Below are 18,122 nucleotides of genomic sequence, written 5' to 3' on the forward strand. Positions count from 1 at the left end.
AATGGTTGTATACTTCCCAATAACCAATAAATAATGGCAATTTCTTCCCAATAACCAATATACTTCCCAATAACCAATAAATAATGGCAATTTCCCTTCCCCCATGAAAACTTCCTTCATGAACAGATCCTCCAAGATAACCACCGCCCCCCCCGTCCCTCCCACTACCAGAAAAAAAAACTCCTGAAAACTTCTGTATACGTACGAATAAACAATACTATATGTTAATATTGAGTAAAGTTAGTAAAATTTAGCCCTCCCATAGGGCACTTTGATCTCTTAAGTCACCCTAAAAGACATATTTATCATATTTTCGACCATGCTGAACAAAATGGCTATCTCAAAATTTTGATTGGGCGACTTTGAGAAAAACGATAGCGTGGGAGGGGGCCTAGTTGCCCTCCATTTTATTGTGTCACTTAAGAAGAGCACTAGAACTTTTAATTTCCGTTCCTATGAGCCCTCCTACGATATTCTAGGACCACTGGGTCGATACGATCACCCCTGGGAAAAAAAAAACAAACAAAAAAAACAAACAAACAAACAAATAAACACGCATCCGTGATCTTTCTTCTGGCAAAAAATGGAAAATTCCACATTTTTGTAGATAGGAGCTTGAAACCTCTACAGGAGGGTTCTCTGATACGCTGTATATGATGGTGTGATTTTCAGTATGGTTCTATAACTTTTAGAAGGTCTTTCCTCCTTTTTTCGAAAATCAGCCAAATTTTCTAAGGGGAGTAACTTTTGATGAGTAGCACTAAACTTGATGAAAGTTATATATTTGAAATCAGCATTGAAATCCGTTTTCTAGATTTTCGGTTACCATTGAGCCGGGTCGCTCCTTACTTACAGTTCGTTACCACGAACTGTTTGATTTAAAATACTGATTAAGAATGATTTACTTCTCACTAGACCTCGTTCCTGGCTTTAGTGAAGATAATGGAGAGGGAGGCATCTGGACAATAATATCTACCCTGAGAGACTCAAAAACATATTTGAAGTGCTGCTAATTTTCTAAATTAAAAAAATACTTTGATGAATTGACAGATTCTATCAACCTTCCACCCCAAATTATGTACAGTTGGACTGATTACTGGACTTCCTAGTTTATTTATGGGGAGGGGCAAGTTTGAAAAAATTCAAGAAAAGGTGAACTCTTCGAAAAATATAGGGGAATAGTAGTAAAGCAATAGAGTTAATTGATCGATAGAGTAAATTGAAATTGTTTTGTGGCAGAAACACACTTTTCTGAGGAGCGATCAACTCTGTTAATGGAAAGGGCTATTATAGGATATTGGAAAAGGATAGGGCTATTATATTGGAAAGGGCTATTATATTGGAAAGGGCTATTATATTGGCTAGGATAATAGATAGCCCTATTATAAAGGGCTAGGATATTGGAAAGGGCTATTATATGGAAAAGGATATTAAAATGTCTTTTAATATCCGTTCTAATGAGCCCCTTTTGATATTTTATGGTCAATGGTTTGAAGGATCATCAACAGGAAAATACCTAATAAACAAGTATTCGTGAAAGTCTTTCTCGAAAAAAATTCAAAATTTCTATGTTTTTGTAGATAAAGATTTGAAACTTCAAGTAAAAGGTGTGCTCTGACAAGCTGAATCTGATGGTGTAATTATTATTACTTTAACTCCTCTTTTTGGGACCGTTTTCTCCTTTTTTTCTAAAACTAGCTAAATCCTGCTTTTGATGGTCACTTTCAAGCTTAATGAATTTTACATATTTGAGAACATCATAAAAACTGATTTTTCATAAGTCTATTTTTGAAATAAACGTTTACTATTAAGATTAATCGAAGTAATAATTACTGTTTCTGAATCAGCTTTAACTGGCAATTCTTCGTTCCATGATAGATTTTCCTTAAATGCGTTTATAAATCCTGGCTACTACAGACTAGAGTTCGTCCTTTACTAGGTTTTTATCTGATGCTGCAACAGTGATTAACCAATAATATAATAATACACTGTTCACCTTCTCGTTTAAACTTCAAATGACCTTCTTCTTCTCGCTTGGATTGTTGTGGAGGCGCTTTCGTATAATATCTTCACCGGACAGAAATTCTGTAAGGTCCTTTATCTATTAATCATTTCGCAAAACTCTATATTTAATGTTTTGACTCTTCAAAAACGGCAGAGTCATCTAGCAGATGACAAAATAAATTTAAGCATAATAAATTTGAATATCTTTAGTTTGTAGATTTTTTAAAAATAATTTGTTTTAATTGCAAAAGGCTTTGAACCCCATTAATTTCCTTTAAAATGAGTCATTGAACAACTCTATGACAATGTTCCAGCGCCAAGCTATCTATGGAAGAAAAAAAGAACAAAAAAAAAGATGCCGTTTAGGGAGAATGCTGTAGTAGCCGCTACTTTTCTTAATTTTCAAGCCAATATATTTCTCTTGCTGTTCAAGCCAAGGGACAGAAAGTTTCCTATATAGGGGTTTTAGGACAAGGCGGTTCAAATGGTGTACTTTTTGTTTTGATCTGACTCTTTCTTTTAGGAGTTATGGGTTTTTATATTTCTTAACATTTGACGCGATCGTCTCTTACTAGGTTGCTAGCTACCGCTGCAACCCGGATCTTCTGAAAATTTAACATACTGACAACGCAAGGCGGACGAATGTTCTTTGCGCTGATGATAAAGAGATGTACACACTCAGAAGTAACGGATGTGCGCAAACGATCGCATAACCTATATAAAATGCATCCCGTAACCGTGACTGTAACCACGATGCCTTATAATGCATTCAGCTTGTGATTCAGGACAGTGGCGGTTTTTTCTCTCTTGCACCGGGGCTAAAATATTGATTAGCCCCCCCCCCCTGTCTCCCAAAAATTTTCAGGCCGAATTTTAATAAAATTCTATTTATTAACAAAATTTCCATTTATCAACAACATTTTCCATTTGTTTTAATCTGACTTTTCTCACTTTAACCTCTGCAAAATTATCAATTACTTCGTATTCGTTATCCCGTACTCATTATTACGTAAGGAATGGTGATCAAGACACGGGAAAGCTGAAAATTCTGGATTCAATTTGCTTTCACTTACCACCAACTGCGCCCTCTATTTAAATAAAAATAAAATTAAAAAAAATTCCAAATGATCATAACCATTAGATTATTTATTTGAAATTTTGCGCCCTAAAATTACTGCACCTGGGGCAAGTGCCCCCTCTTCGCCCTGCCCCTAAAACTGCCTCTGGTTCACGACTGATTGTAACATTAAATGAAAACGAGAACTATGTAAATTGAATAGCCAAAATCAAACAGCTGTTATAGTTACCAATCCTGCTATTTCAAACATATTTCAGTTTGACAATAATTCATGCCAAAATATCCAAAATGCGAGACTATTGATGGCATTTAATCTAGGGCTATCGATTAGGTTTTTGGGCGATAGGCTTGCGACCTATCCCCGTAAAACTCCAAATTGCAAAAGAAACATCGATGATAGCCTTGGATGCCCCACTACACCATTCGACGACGATTCCAGCACGCCCATGGACACGATTTATGACACCGAAATCTATGACGAAATTTGGATTCTGGAATGTAAGAACGATAAACCAGCTGACAAAGATAGATAAGCTAGATCTCCTTGCTCTGAGCGAAGTCAAGTGGATTGGATTTTGACATAAACAACTAGGAGATGGTTACTAGCTAATTTACATTGGAAATGAATCCCGGCACCAGGCCGGAGTTGGGGTAATGCTGTCTGATTAGGCCACCAAAGCACTAGATGAATGGAAGCCAGTCAGTGAGAGGTGCTTACTTGCAAGATTTGTAACCACCCATATGAAAATCTCAATCATTGCATGTTATGCTCCTACGAATGATACAGACGATACTGATAAGGAGTCATTCTACCAAGCTCTTCAGTCATTGACATCAGAAGTACCATCACATGACCTTCTTTTGGGTCGTCGAGGACTTCAATGCAAAGATCGGCACAGAAAGAGACTACTGTCCGCAAGTCCTAGGGAGACATGGTCTTGGTAAAATGAGCGAAAATGGAGCCCTCCTGGTAGATTATGCTGTGAGTAATGATCTTATGGTCAAAACAACTCAGTTTGAACATAAAATCATCCACAAATGTCATGGATGTCGCCAGACGGCAGGACGAAGAACCAAATAAGTCATCTCCTATTCTCAATGAGATGGCGGACAAGTCTTCTGGACGTACGTGTTTCAGAGGGGCAGATGCCAAGTCGGACCACATCCTAATGGTAGCAAAATTGAAAGTCAAGCTAAAAGCGCACAAAAATGCAAAATCGAATTCTGTGAAGCTTTATGATGTAGATAAGTTACATGACCGAGAAACCCGAAGGAACTTTTGTATGGAGTTGAAGGACTCATTCGCTTTGCTTGAAATAGAAAACTGCACAGACAGTCTGGAAACAGCATGTCTAAAAACGAAGACAACATACAATCGGGTTGCTAAGGATGCGCTCGGATATAAGAATAAACCCAAGGAAAGATGTATATCACAAGAAACTTGGAAACTACTCGATGAGCGCAATGACCTGAGACAGCAAATTCTCTCTGCTGACGGCGACAGACCTTCAGTCTTCGCAAATGTCCTGTATAGAATAAAGGACAAAGAAAGTCGGCAAAAGCTGACAAGTGGAGACCTGTAGAAGAGAAGGCTAGACTAGCAGAGGAAGCAGCTAGAAAAGGGGACTCCAAAGCAGTTTAAAGGCTCACAAATGAAATGCTAGGAAAGCTGCCCAGCAGATCCAGCCAAGTCAAAGATGAGAGCGGGAATGTTCTCACCGAAACCGAGAAAATTAACGTAAGGTGGATATCCCACTTCGAAAAGGTTTTAAATAGACCAAGACCAACTGACCAAGAAAGCATCCTTTTTACGCCATTTTTTAACCTGACAATTGAGGAAAATCCCCCACATCTGGGGGGTTGGAAATCAAGAATGGAAGATCGCCTGGTGAAGACTGCATAACTTCGGAAATGATCAAGGCATCAATAAGAACTTGCCTTTCAGTGTGGATAACACTGATCGCAACAGTCTGGCAGTCAGAAAAGGTCCCTGGTGACTGGACCAAAGGGATAATTGTTAAGATATCTAAGAAAGGTGATACACTTATCTGCGGTAACTGGCGAGGTGTAAACCTAATATCAGTACCAAGTAAGGTTGTAGCGCTTGAAATGCTCAAGCGAGCGCCTGGAAAAAGCACTAGATCCGTATCTGAGAGAAGAGCAACATGGCTTCCGTACAGGTAGATCTTGTTCAGACCTCATATTCACGCTCAGGACTCTGATAGAAAAAGCGAATGAGTGGTCCAACAAGATATAGATGATCGTCATTGATTTTGAAAAGGCCTTCGATTCTGTGGACCGTCACACACTCTGGGAAATTCTACAGTATTATGGTGTCCCCAAGAAAATAATAAGCTTGATCATGGCCTTTTACGAAAATACGGATTGTTGCGTAAAGACAGAGAACGGAACTGTCATTTGTCATTTATTTGTCATTATTCCATTATTATGTCATATATATATTATATATGATATATTATGTCATATAGTCCTATAGTCCTATATATATATAGTCCATTATATTATGTCATATAGTCCATTATTTGTCATTTTAATGGAATATGTTTTGCGAGATGCGACTGGCTTTAAAGTAACAGTCGGAAATAAAATCCTCTCGGACCTCGACTTTGCGGATTATGTGGCACTTCTGTAAAGTAAAAAGCAGCGACTCTAGTAGCTCCTTAACAAAGTGAGCGTTAAAGTAGAGAAAGTCGGCCTAAACATCAATACAGACAAGACTAAATCAATGGCAACATCAGGCTCGCCAGTCGAGCTCCTGTACAAAAATCGTAGAGTCGAACAATTCCATGAATTTAAGTACCTCGGAAGCTGGTTCGATTACACAGGAGAGGTGCAAAATAAGGTCAAGAGAAGAATTGGCATGGCAAACGCTGATTTCAACAAACTTAAACCAGTATGGAAATCAAAGAAGTACTCACTGGCACTTAAGTTGCGACTTGTTAATAGCAACGTTTTGTACGTGCTAATGTATGCCAGTGAGTGCTGGAAACTAGATATTGGGACAGAGAAAAGACTCACAGCTTTTAAAAATATGTGCTTAAGACACATGCTTAATATCGGTTGGCGTCAAAAAATTCAGCAATATCGGGGTCCGCAGAAGAACTGGCCAGTCGCTTATTGCTGAAGTGATTAAGAAGAAGAGATGGAGCTATCTTGGCCACGTCCTTCGGATGGAGGACTCTAGAATCTCGTACCAGGTTCAACAATGGCAGTGACGTGGGCGTCGACAGAGGGGAAGACTGAAAAACACGCTTAGACGCACGTACGATTGTGATCTACGCAGTGCTCACACATCACTACAACCCCAGTGGGAGGATGTACTCGTCGCAGCGCCAATACATGACGTTTACTGAGGCTTCGTCGATGCCCTATACGCCACAGATGGCTCAGGAGGACCTAAAAAGTAAGTAAGTATTGATTAGGTAAACCGTATTCCATTGACGATTTGTCCGAGAGTTCTAAAAGGAGAATGAAATGGTAGCCGCGGTGCCAAATAAAAAAAAAGAAAGAAGATGTGGGTGAAAAATCAGCAAAAAATTTAGCTTAAAACATATGGTACAAAACAGTTTAAGAAGGTGTAATCCTTTCAAGTTGTAGTTGTCTTTGGGAATTCAAAGATTGTTAATGTTGAAACTCCAACGGCCGATGGCCGAAAAGCATCGTCAAATTTAACCAACTACTTTTGCTTTTTTCCACGTTTCAACTTGGCAACTCTGACAAAAACATGATACTGCCTTAAATACTTCACCGGGGGACAAACAACCAAGCTTGATGTATCGTAGATTTGATTTTGATCCACTTGTTTGCCTTAGTTGCTTGTTTCAGGAGATTACCACACGATATGTTCCATATAGATCCTTTCTGGCAGGATATATAATCTCTCTCTCCATGCTAATGTCATAAATAGACAAAATGAATTTTATGTATTGATCTTTCATGTGTTGACTACATGACAACGTTGTTGAAAGTTTATAAATATACTTTAATGTAAGTTTTCTGTTTGTTTCATACTTTCATTAGTTTTCATAGATCGTTTTTAATCTTTTAGTTTATTATATCGTATAATAATTTAAATCACATGTTATAACCTAACCGAAGTGCCAAAACTGTCAATGGAAGGTCCGGAAAACGGTCTATTTATAATGTTTATTTAGTGTTATGCTTAAAGTGTACCGTATATGAACTAAACAAATTAAGAAAGTTTTAAATTACAAATTTCGTTAATTAAAATACACCTTTCATCCCCTCAGGCTTGCCTGAAATTGAAAAATAGTGACCTAAAACTGTTGTTTTTCCATTCTTTATTGCAGTTCAAGAAACAAAAACAAGATCTTAAAAGACATAATAAATGCGCAGTAGAACACATTTATTTCCAAACACAAATACTAGAAAAAATAGGAGTGCCAAAACTGCCAATTGAAGAACTAATTAAAAGGAATTTATTAAAAGAGGATGATATAATTAAACGCTAAGTAAATTTCAGTGCATTTGAAATTCAACTTCATGTTTATATATATATATATATATATATATATATATATATATATATATATATATATATATATATATATACTATATATATACTATATATATACTATATATATACATATATATATATATATATATATATATATATATATATATATATATATATATATATATATATATATATGTATTATTTAATTGTTATGATAAGCAAAGGCTAACTTTGGGCAGGTATACAACATTTATTATGGGATAAAACAGGATTATATTTATTTACCGTGAACGATTCCCAACTTTATGTATTTCCAGTTGAGAAGTTTTATACAAAATGATATTATCCAGCGAGTAACTTAATATTTGCTAAATGATGGAATAGCACGTAAGATCTATTGGAAAAGCGTACAATATTGTATTTCGATTTCCTGTGGTTGTTCTTTTGTTTCCTGTTATTATTTGAAACGAATTAAGAGTCCCTAAAACAAAAATTTTATGTTGCCTCGTATGTCATTTAACTTCGTCCGTTGTGAAATGAATTGACAATAACTGACATAATCGTTAAGATCGCGAGAAGTTACCCGGTACTTATACGAGACGCTGTATAAAGATAGGCATTACAAAAGGTTTCACACTCCGGGAACTATATTTAAACTTTAGTTTTTTGGGGTTTAGGGGGACTAAAAGGTACCTAGGTTGGGTTAGGTTAGGTTACGTATTTAATATATGCTATGGTTTACCCCACCCTCCACCCCTAATGTGCAAATATATAGCCCAAATTTGTTTCTGAACTATTATACTTTCATCCTATTTTGTTTTATTTCAGTAGCATGAATCAAACTTCACTTCGCGCGTGTGTTACAAATAATAGATCAGTACCGATTTCTCTTATACTTTCCTACCTTTTCCATATAATTCGTCATTTTTCTCGAATATAGGTAACATAATATAAGATTTATCGCAAAAAGCTTGCGGGCCGTAGCAACACAAAATACAGTCTGTAAACAAAGCAGGAGGAAGAAAATACAGCTTCAAATAATATAAACGCCAAAACGCAACAAGCTCTAACATTTTAACCAACACACAACAATTATAATACAATTTAATTCCTAAAATCTATAACAAGCTATCCCCTCAAACATGATTCCCTATGTTTAATCCCTAAAGAAATAAACTTACATAACTGTTTAATAGCACATGCGTTCTTCTCAGGTATCCGCTCAATTAACCAGCATTCACTCCCAAACACTCGTCTAAAACATTCATTCCGCAACTCAGACAGCTCTTCACACTTGGATACAAAATGAAATAAATTCTCATTTACACATCCACACATAGGGCCAATACATGTTCCCCCACAAATTTTTATATTTATGTCCCTCCGCAAATCCACATATATGTCCCTCCACAAATCTTTGGGCCCTCTTCAAAATTGCTTCCGACATTCGTGTCTGTTTACGAGTAACATTTTTCGTCGACAATAGAAGGGTGCATCCTTCTCATTAACAATAGGCTGTTGTACATCCTCAAAATTATCTGATTGGGCCCAGAGTTAAACCTGTCTTTTGAGTGTTCGCTCAGGGATAAAATTTTCGCCAGTTGCTGAAAGTGGTCCTGACATTACCTTATTTGAACGATATTAAATAAAGAAACAAGTTTGTTCGACTGAAAGTAAGCAGCAACATTAAAAAACGAACATAAATTATTCTGTATATAAAGGGGTTGCTCCCCCCCCCTCAATACCTTGCTCTTCACGCTAGAATTTTTAGCACTGGTACACCCTCCATAAAAAATTTCTTCTCCTGACGGGAAACTTCATGGAAAGTTCCTCTCACGTAAAATATGCCCCCTTCCTGTAAATTTTCCTCCAGATAATTTCATTCTTGTTGAAAATTTGCCCCTCTCCCTTCTTAAAATTTCTTGCGGATGATTCGGCCTGAAAATTTCTCCTTTGCATAGTTTCATTCGAAAAAGACTTTAATTTCTAATCGTTTTTCCAATCACTTCGGATAGCCCTCCTTCCGTGGAAAGTTTTTCCCGGATATTCAAACCCGCTGAGAATTTCTCCAAGACAATTTCCCCGGAACGTCTCGCATGTGCAAAATTGAGTTGGCAAAGAGAAAGTTAGACAAATAAAAAAAAATTCGTTCAGGAATTCTGTCAAATCCCCCAGTGTAAGATTTCCACGTGAAAGGTTACCCCCGGAATTTTTTCTCCCCACGCAAAATTGTCACCATGGAAACTCACCCCATGCCGAAAATTCCCCCAAAAAATGTCTGTATACTTCCCAATAATAAATATTATACGTAAACGATGGAAAAAATTTATAACGTAAAGACCTATCCTCAGGGACAGGGGGGTCATGTTATTTCCAAAAGCATAGCTTTTCGATCTTTTAACAATGCTGAACAAGATGACTATCTCAAAATTTTGATCGGACGATATTCAGGAAAAATGGGACGTGGGAAGGGGGCTAGTGGTCCTCTTCTAATCTTTTCGGTCACTTAAAAAGGACGCTAGAACTTTTAATTTCCGTTCGAATGAACCATCTCCCGATCTTCTAGGACCATTTGTTCGATACAATCACCCCTGGGAAAAAATTAAAATATTTAAATAAACACGCATCCGTGATTTTTCTTCTAGCAAAAAAATATAAAATTCCACATTAATGCAGATAGTAACTTGAGGCCTCTACAGTAGGGTTCTCTGATATGCTGAATCTAATGGTATGATTTTTATAAAGATTCTTTGACTTATAAAGGGTGTTTCCCCTCTTTTGTAAAGTTTGTTACTATAAACTGTTTGATTAAGTACTGGTATTTTCTATTTAAAAATAGAGTACTTGAAGGCACTCACAATTAGTTTTCATTAGTTAATACTGAAATTACTGGTAGCTATGGCTAAACCTCGGTATTAGTAAAACTTTATTACTGTGGTCGGTACGGTAATACAGTAATATACACAGTAATCATTCTCACAAAACTGTATAAGAAGTATGAAAAAGATATTCTAGAATTGTACCTGCTAGTTTTGGTAATTTGCCAGTTTAAGTTTTTTTTTTTTTGTCGTATTTAATACCAAATCATGTATACGCATCATTAATCAAAGATGGAGCTGATTTATTTAAAGAAAAAATCTTTGGTCACGAACAGATTGTTTTTATTTTGATCTTTAAGATGCATTAATAATATTGTGGTATGCTACTAATCTTTGCAGTTATTATTCTAGATAATAACCAGGTATATGGGTAGCTAACATAGTCAAAGAGGCAATATTTCTCAAGAGACTACATTGCATCATAAAATCAGTGACCTTATCAGTAGAGGTAGTGGTAACGCTACAGGGCTATTGGAACCTATCACTTGGGATACCTCTTATACTCAATCTCATCGTCAGCCGTCCTTGCCCAGTTTATAAAACAATAACATCACTGTCGTAGAACATTTAAAGCGACGTTTGGGAAATATAAGAATTGAAAAATTCTCTGTTATAGAACAGAAGAAAAATATCATTCTTAAGATACTATCCAGTTATAAAGAGAATTATATTAGCGATTAATCTAACCTTTATCCTGATGTGTTTCGTCCCCAATGAAGGATCTCATTAACCATGTAGATCAACTTATGGGGTATATCACAGAACTTTTTACTTGTAATTGAGACAAGGTACATGTTGTTCAGCTCAAGGCTGCACCAAGAATACGCTGCACCTTATTTTACCACTTTCTTTTGTCTTCAGCTTTGGGGTAGATGATATCCAACCAAGATTTGTCCCATTTGCGACCATGTTTCCGGGTTCCACCCCTAAGGCTTGGGGTCTTACTTCATTTTGGCATTCAAAAATTTAGTTTGACCTTCTTGCTGCTTCTTTCACTTGGAAGAGGGCTTGAATTTGAGGGATTGATAAACGTGTCCGAATGTTCGAACCTTCTGCTCTTGACTTTAGCGGATAATAAATGCTCCTCATTGCACATTTGGATTAAGTGCTCGTTGGCATTAGGTTCCTATTTTACAGAAAGAAAACAATAAATAAAAATGGAATTTTTATTATTGAAAACTGTAGTTAGAAACACACAGTCGCATATAATGACCAATCAGTGACGGTCCAAAACACAAGTCAAGCACAAAATCTTTTCTTGGATTTTGTTTCTTGAGTAATGTTATTTGGCAACAAATTTACCGTAGATTTAAACAATGTAGAAATGTGAAATTAATGAACAGAAGCTAAATAAAATGCTAGAGGTCAACCGTACACCATGAAAGAACATTTTGTCCAAAACGCAGTAGAAATATAAAGCTAGAAGAAACTAATCCACCTCTAAAATATCAGCTAGTCAGTGGAGCGCTTATTTTGGTTCAGAGTTCAAAGCACCTGACGCAGTTTAGAGTCACGTTATGAAAAAGGGTTATATTCCAGTCTTCTTTGATAATTTTGATGATTGTTCGGTTCCATCATCACTTGTTAAAAAATTTAAAAAAAATTATTCGAAAGATTGTGACAGTATTTGTGCTTTGCATCTTTGTTCGGAAGGTGAAGCTCTTCACCATCACATTGCCCATCGTTCCAGATTAGCTTGACACAAAGAACAGTCCCGAATCGTGGTTTTGGTCCTATCGGTATTAAAAAAAGGGAGAACAAGCAGAAAAGCTTTCTTCATACAGACTAGTAGCAATTTCTTCTGTGTTTTCAAGCTCTTTGAAATTGTTGTGCTTGGTGAGATTTCTGATAAGTGTAAGTTGCCTCTGTATCAGATTGATTTCCTAAAGGGATTAGGGTGCACCTTGCTGCTAATATATTACTTGAGGCTCATCATTTGCAGAGACCTTTTATTTTAGGTAATATAATAATATAGGGTCTCTTGACGTCTAACGTCAAGAGACCCTATAATTCCGAAAATCTTGCCCAGATTTAGCTTTAATGCGAAAACGAAGTGAGCGTTCTTCTATTGCGTGGTCACTCCGTGACATATCTTTAGTTTCGTGTCCGTTCGCAAAAAGGTGACTTAAGCGACAAGGTTTCTGTTCATGAGGGAATCAACCAAACGGTGTTTGATTGAATTTGTTCACAAGTTGCTAATTAAAGTTTAATTTACTACCATTGCTGACCTGGGATGGTGTAAAAAGGGAGGCTTTGAATAGACCGAGATGGAGGAGGAGCGTGCGTAGCTGTATTGGCCTCAGGCGGATTGCTGCTGGGGTGAGTTATTAGTAGTAGTGGTAGTAGTAGCTGACCTTTAATAAGCAGAAAAAAGAAAACTGTCAATTTTATAGTGAGCCCTCGTGGCTTTAGCAAGGTTTAAAGGCCCTTTGCAGAAACCAATTCCAAAGACAGACACACAAGAATTTCTGCTGGAAAACTAGTATTAGCTGGCAATGGCTGTTTTCAGTTGGAGCTATCAAGACGACCGATTCGCAATTTCATCATCTAGGCAATCCTTATTCCAGTTGATGAAAATAATCCTGCTTCCCTTAGGTCTCCTACCTTACTAAATAAATTAGCCAAAGCTATAACTCTGCAATATTTAAAGTGCAGTTGAAGATTTAGCAAATGATAAATTAATAAAGTATTGAACAGCTCCTTTTATACTGCTAAAAATGTTGTCCGCTACAATTATTGTATCATATATAATTGGGCTGCTTCTTGATTTGCATGCATAGAGAGTGTATAGGATTAGCTGGAATTCATTTATAAAAACAAAATTATGATTGAGCGGTTAGTGGTTTAAAGAACTGCTTTGGCAATGCTGCTTCATAAATTATTGCTGTTAGTAGCAACGACTTTACTCTAAGAAATATTATTGCTAGGTTTCTGAATTAATTTAATAAATTTATAAATAATTGGAAAATCTAAGGCACTTTAATATTGTATAGTTTTTCTTAGTTTATATTTTTGGCCAGTTAGCATCAGATGTCCATGGAATTTTGGAATTTTTCTTAACTCGCAGAGTCATTCATATCTGACATAACTGAGGTGTAATTTCTCGCTGGAGTTTAGGCGAACAACTAGAGCAGGATTTAATTTGAGGCATATTGGTCCAAAGGTGTGGAATTCTATTCCCCTGGATATTAGAGAGTGCGCTGATTACCAGCAGTTTTGCAAAATCATGGGAAAGTTTATCTCTGATGATTGACTTTGGTTTTATTTACCTAATTTGTATTTGGGCAGTTGTCCAAGAGGCTTGTTGTTTTTTTCATTTAATTTACTAACGGTGTTTAATAATTTGTTGTAATTTTTAATGAGCTCCATTATGACACCAGGCATGTGCGCAGGTATATTTTGTAGCATTATGTATATTTCATAAATAAAATATCTGTATTTGTATCTGAAGGAATAAGCTTTTCAATGTTTGAAAATAGAACCTGGCACCTGCCTTAAGGGTAGAGTAGAGGTGTCAGAAATATCCCTTTTTCAGGAAAAAAAGAAGCAAGACTCGAATTTATATTCCTGCAATATTTTATGGATCGAAAGGTAGTTTCCTGTTATTTTGAGTTGGAAGAGGCCGAAACTGACATCTAACTTGGAATATTTCATCGCTTAGTATCCAATAATAGAAAAAAAAAAATGGGGATATGGGATACTAAGTGCCGGAATTCTTCAATTAGGTAGTCTAGAAAGAATTTGGGCTATATATCTGCACGTTATGGGGTGGGTTAAAGTACAGCGGGTCTGCATGCAAAATGTGTTAGCGACGATTATTCTGATATTATGAAGTAAGAATCGTTTTCTGAACTCACCCTTTCCAAAGTCTTTACCCCCCCCCCTAATGTGTAAATATCAAGCCCAAATTATATATTTCCCATCTGTTCTGTCACTTCTCTTGTCTTTTCTCACGCTAAGTTGAAAGAAACTAGCGAAAGAAACGGGTTTGTCTACGCAACGTAATTCAACCCGAAAAAAGTATTCTCGTGCAAGGAAGCACTACTTACGCTGTTTAGAAAATTCCATTCAATCGTGCACATTATTTTTCTACAAGGTAAATATACATCAATCTTTCATGATCCCAGAGCTTTTTTTGACTCACGTTGTTTGTTTTACTTTCCTCTTTTTGCTTACGGAACTTACACTGGTCAGTCACTCTTTGTAAATCCTGGAATCTATTTTTGAGGGCCGAATGAAAGGTATGAGAAAGAATTTGAAACCACAAATCGCAAGAGAATATGTCCTTTTACTTGGGCATTGGCTATGATCTTTATAGTAAATTAAATAAAAAAAAAGTTTTTTCAACTGAAAGTAAGAAGCAACATTAAATCCTAAAACGAACAGGAATTATTCCGTATATAGGGAGGGGGGGCTATCTCTTCCTCAACCCTCGCTCTTGACACTAAAGTTTGACTATTTGTCACAATTCCGTAAGAAAGACTGCTCAAACACAAGGGTCATTGAATTTGAATAAGAAGTTTTTTCAAAGAGCTTTAAGGCCTTAGCTTACAGAGCGTTGGTTGAGAAAGTTGCAGCCCCCTCATATACGAAATAATTTCGGTTCGGTTTAAGCTTTTATGTTGATCCTTATTTTCAGTTTTAAAACTTGTTGTTCTTTTTCTGAACGTTTTTCATATCATTCCAGGAAATCACCTCCCCCTTCCGTGCTTTGGAATTTCTTCGACTAAACTTTTGAATTTCTGTTGAAAAAAAAAATTATTTTGAAATGGAGAATATTGAAAACTTGATGCTTTGACAATAAAACGAATAGAAATTAATAAAAAAAAACAACTTCAAAAAAAGAAGTTTTTTAAAGAAAATTATAGGCCATATTAAACTTAAGATAAGCAGAAATATAAACCTATATTAATTCAAACTCAAAACGACCAGACATTACTATGAAAGATTAATTGAAACCCAAAACGAACAGAAATTAAATAAACAATTATAGCAAAAAAACACACAACAGGTACTAATATAAATGAATAAATAAACCTGAAGATGAGTAAAGCTTAAATTGGATTTGTAAATCAACCTTAAAACAAACAAAAGTCAATATAAACAAAGAGTTTGGCTACTGCCCCCTTCCATAACTGTAAAAGTCTGAAGCCTACATTGGCGCTTTTACTGTGAAATAAAATATTGAACTGATGAGTTTTCAACAATTAACATCATTATATATTAAATATTCAGTTTAATTTAATTAGTTCGAGACGCATATAGTTTTCAGTAAAGGAACAATGATGCAGTAGGGTTTAGACTTTTACTGTTAAAGAAGGAGGAGTTGCTACACTCTTTGTTTGTTGTGGTTTACGTTCGTTTTAAGCTTGATTTGTATGATCAATTTCAGTTTTCCTCGTTTTAAGATTTATTCTTTATTCATATTAGCCCCTGTTTCATGTTTGTTTTGCAATGGTTGTTTATTTGATTTCTGTTCGTTTTGTGTTTCATTTATTCTTTAATAGTAATTTTTGGTCGTTTTGAGCTTGAACTATTATAGGTTTATATTTCTGCTGATCCTAAGTATAATATGGAGACACTTTTCTTTGAAAAACTTTTTGAAAGTTTTTTTGAAATTAATTTCTGTTCCGTTTTGGATTGCCAAAGTTTACAGTTTTTAAACATCTCCACCTCAAAATAAGTATTTTTTTCAACATAAACAATTCATCGAAGTATCAAAACTAGTGTCAAAGTAGCAATATCAAAGTAAAAGTCTGGAAGTGCAGAATCCTGGAACCCCTTTTTACATCGGTTAGAGCAAGTTGTGAGGTCTTGTGATCTGTAATCAAATGCTATGTTATTTTAACTCCCTTTTGTGCAATTCCTCCTAGAGCAGCGCCATTTAAGAATGAATCTTTCATGTTCACCAGGCCTTTGCAGTGCTTAAGCTGAGAGGTATTCAAAATAAACTTTTCTTGCACATGAATAACTCCAAAAATATGAACCAAATGAAACATGAATATACAAAGTAAACAAAGAAAAGAAAAACATCAACTCAAATAAATCAGAAGACACCAAATATGCCTTACGTTTCTTGCGTTACATATTGCTCCCGGTTGAAGTGTAAATCTACGTAAATACTAGTTATGCTTGTCTTTAAGTCTTAAAGTATCATTTTAGTTTGTCTGCAGCATTCATCTAAAGACGTAGCCTTCAGTTTGTTATAGTGAAAATGAGGAAGCAGTGGGGGTTTTATTATGGATGAAATAGTTGATAAGTCCTTTAATAAATGTACAAATAGATGCTCCGCTTTTCTAGCTACCTGTTTGAAATTTAACAAAGAATTGTAACTTTTGGCCTCTGTGCGTAATTGTCAAAATTATCATAATATTTTTTTATGCTTTTAGGTTGGAAAAACTAGAACTTCAAGACCAGATGACGGTTACCTAAGTGATACGACTCAGTTTTCTGAGCTTGGTACGTCTCGTGAAGGCTCTCCTGATCTTTATGGCTCCGTTTCCCTGCAGCTGTCTATGCAAAGTGATGTGGAGTCATCAAAATGTGCCAGCCCCTTGAAATATCCAGTTTCACCTCCTGGATCTCCCCTTATTCCTCACAGGTGATTTTTTCTTAATAAATGCTTTTTCAGCTACTGAAATGGGAGCTGAAACAGACCCAAATCCTTGTCACAAGAAATAGCTGACATATTATAAGAAATCAATAAGATCCAAGAGACAACTTCAAAAAACTTCTGATAACTTTTATCTACTGGTTGGAGGTCGGAGAAATGTGCAAGATCACCAGAAAATCTTTAATTAACTAGCAATATTTAAAATATTGTCTACACTTAGAAAGGTTTAGAAAGGCTTAGAAAGGTTAAATAGGTCAGAAGGTTAAAACTTTTTAAAGGGAATTCGGATTGTGCAAATGAGTAGTGTACTTTAATTTCTCAAATCAAGGATTGAACTTGCCGTTGTCAAGCTAATGCTATTACTTTTCAATAATTAGTAAACTTTATTATTTTTCAAGTAATTAAAATTCGATTTCAGTAATTTAATTTTTATCACACAAAAAATAAAAGTGATAAAAGCAGACTAAAAATGGAAGAAACAAGCTGGAAATTGCACTTCAAAATCACAAGCTTTTGTGGTAAATTGTTTTATATTGACACTAACGCTAAACAGGTCCCTCAGCTTATGCATCCTAATAATCTGAATTCTATAATGCCTCTGGAAATTAAAGTATACGTGAAGTGTGTCAATTCAAATTTCAGGACACCAGAGTTGAAGTGCAACCCAAATCAACATCTTAGGACTAATTGTTTTCTTCTGGCGTGATTGGTATATTAGTTGGAAGAAACAGACAGATACGATTCCAGTATGATTATTCTTTTTTATCTCAGAAGTTCGGTTAATGTGTGATTAGAAGTTTATTGAAAAACGCAGATTTACCAAAAACTATTCAATCAGTAAATTAATCGAGTGTATCATTCATAGGGCCCTTATTTTAAGCGTTTTTCAGTTTTAACAACCCCAGCTTACCACAGCCTTTGTCTTTTTGCGATAATTTTCTCACCAAAGTGGTGAAGCGTGTTTCTTACCAAAGTGATGTCAGGACTTCTTATAAAATTAAACATTTTTTTTTCAATTGAATGTAAAGCGTGACATTAAACCTTAAAATA

General features: G+C 35.7%; 1 protein-coding gene across 3 annotated transcripts in view; it reads left to right on the forward strand.

The window, feature by feature from the left end:
• Positions 1–18,122, forward strand: part of LOC148946744 (uncharacterized) — a 131,964-nt gene that overhangs the window by 64,215 nt on the left and 49,627 nt on the right. For all 3 annotated transcript variants that reach the window (XM_089096358.1, XM_089096359.1, XM_089096360.1), the window contains exon 6: positions 16,849–17,060. In XM_089096358.1, the coding sequence (XP_088952484.1) occupies positions 16,849–17,060 (212 nt within the window). The remainder of the gene's footprint in view (positions 1–16,848; positions 17,061–18,122) is intronic.

Source organism: Artemia sp. Qi Xiang Cuo, chromosome 11 (assembly GCF_049724085.1).
Source record: "Artemia sp. Qi Xiang Cuo chromosome 11, ASM4972408v1, whole genome shotgun sequence".
Lineage (NCBI taxonomy): Eukaryota > Metazoa > Arthropoda > Branchiopoda > Anostraca > Artemiidae > Artemia > Artemia sp. Qi Xiang Cuo.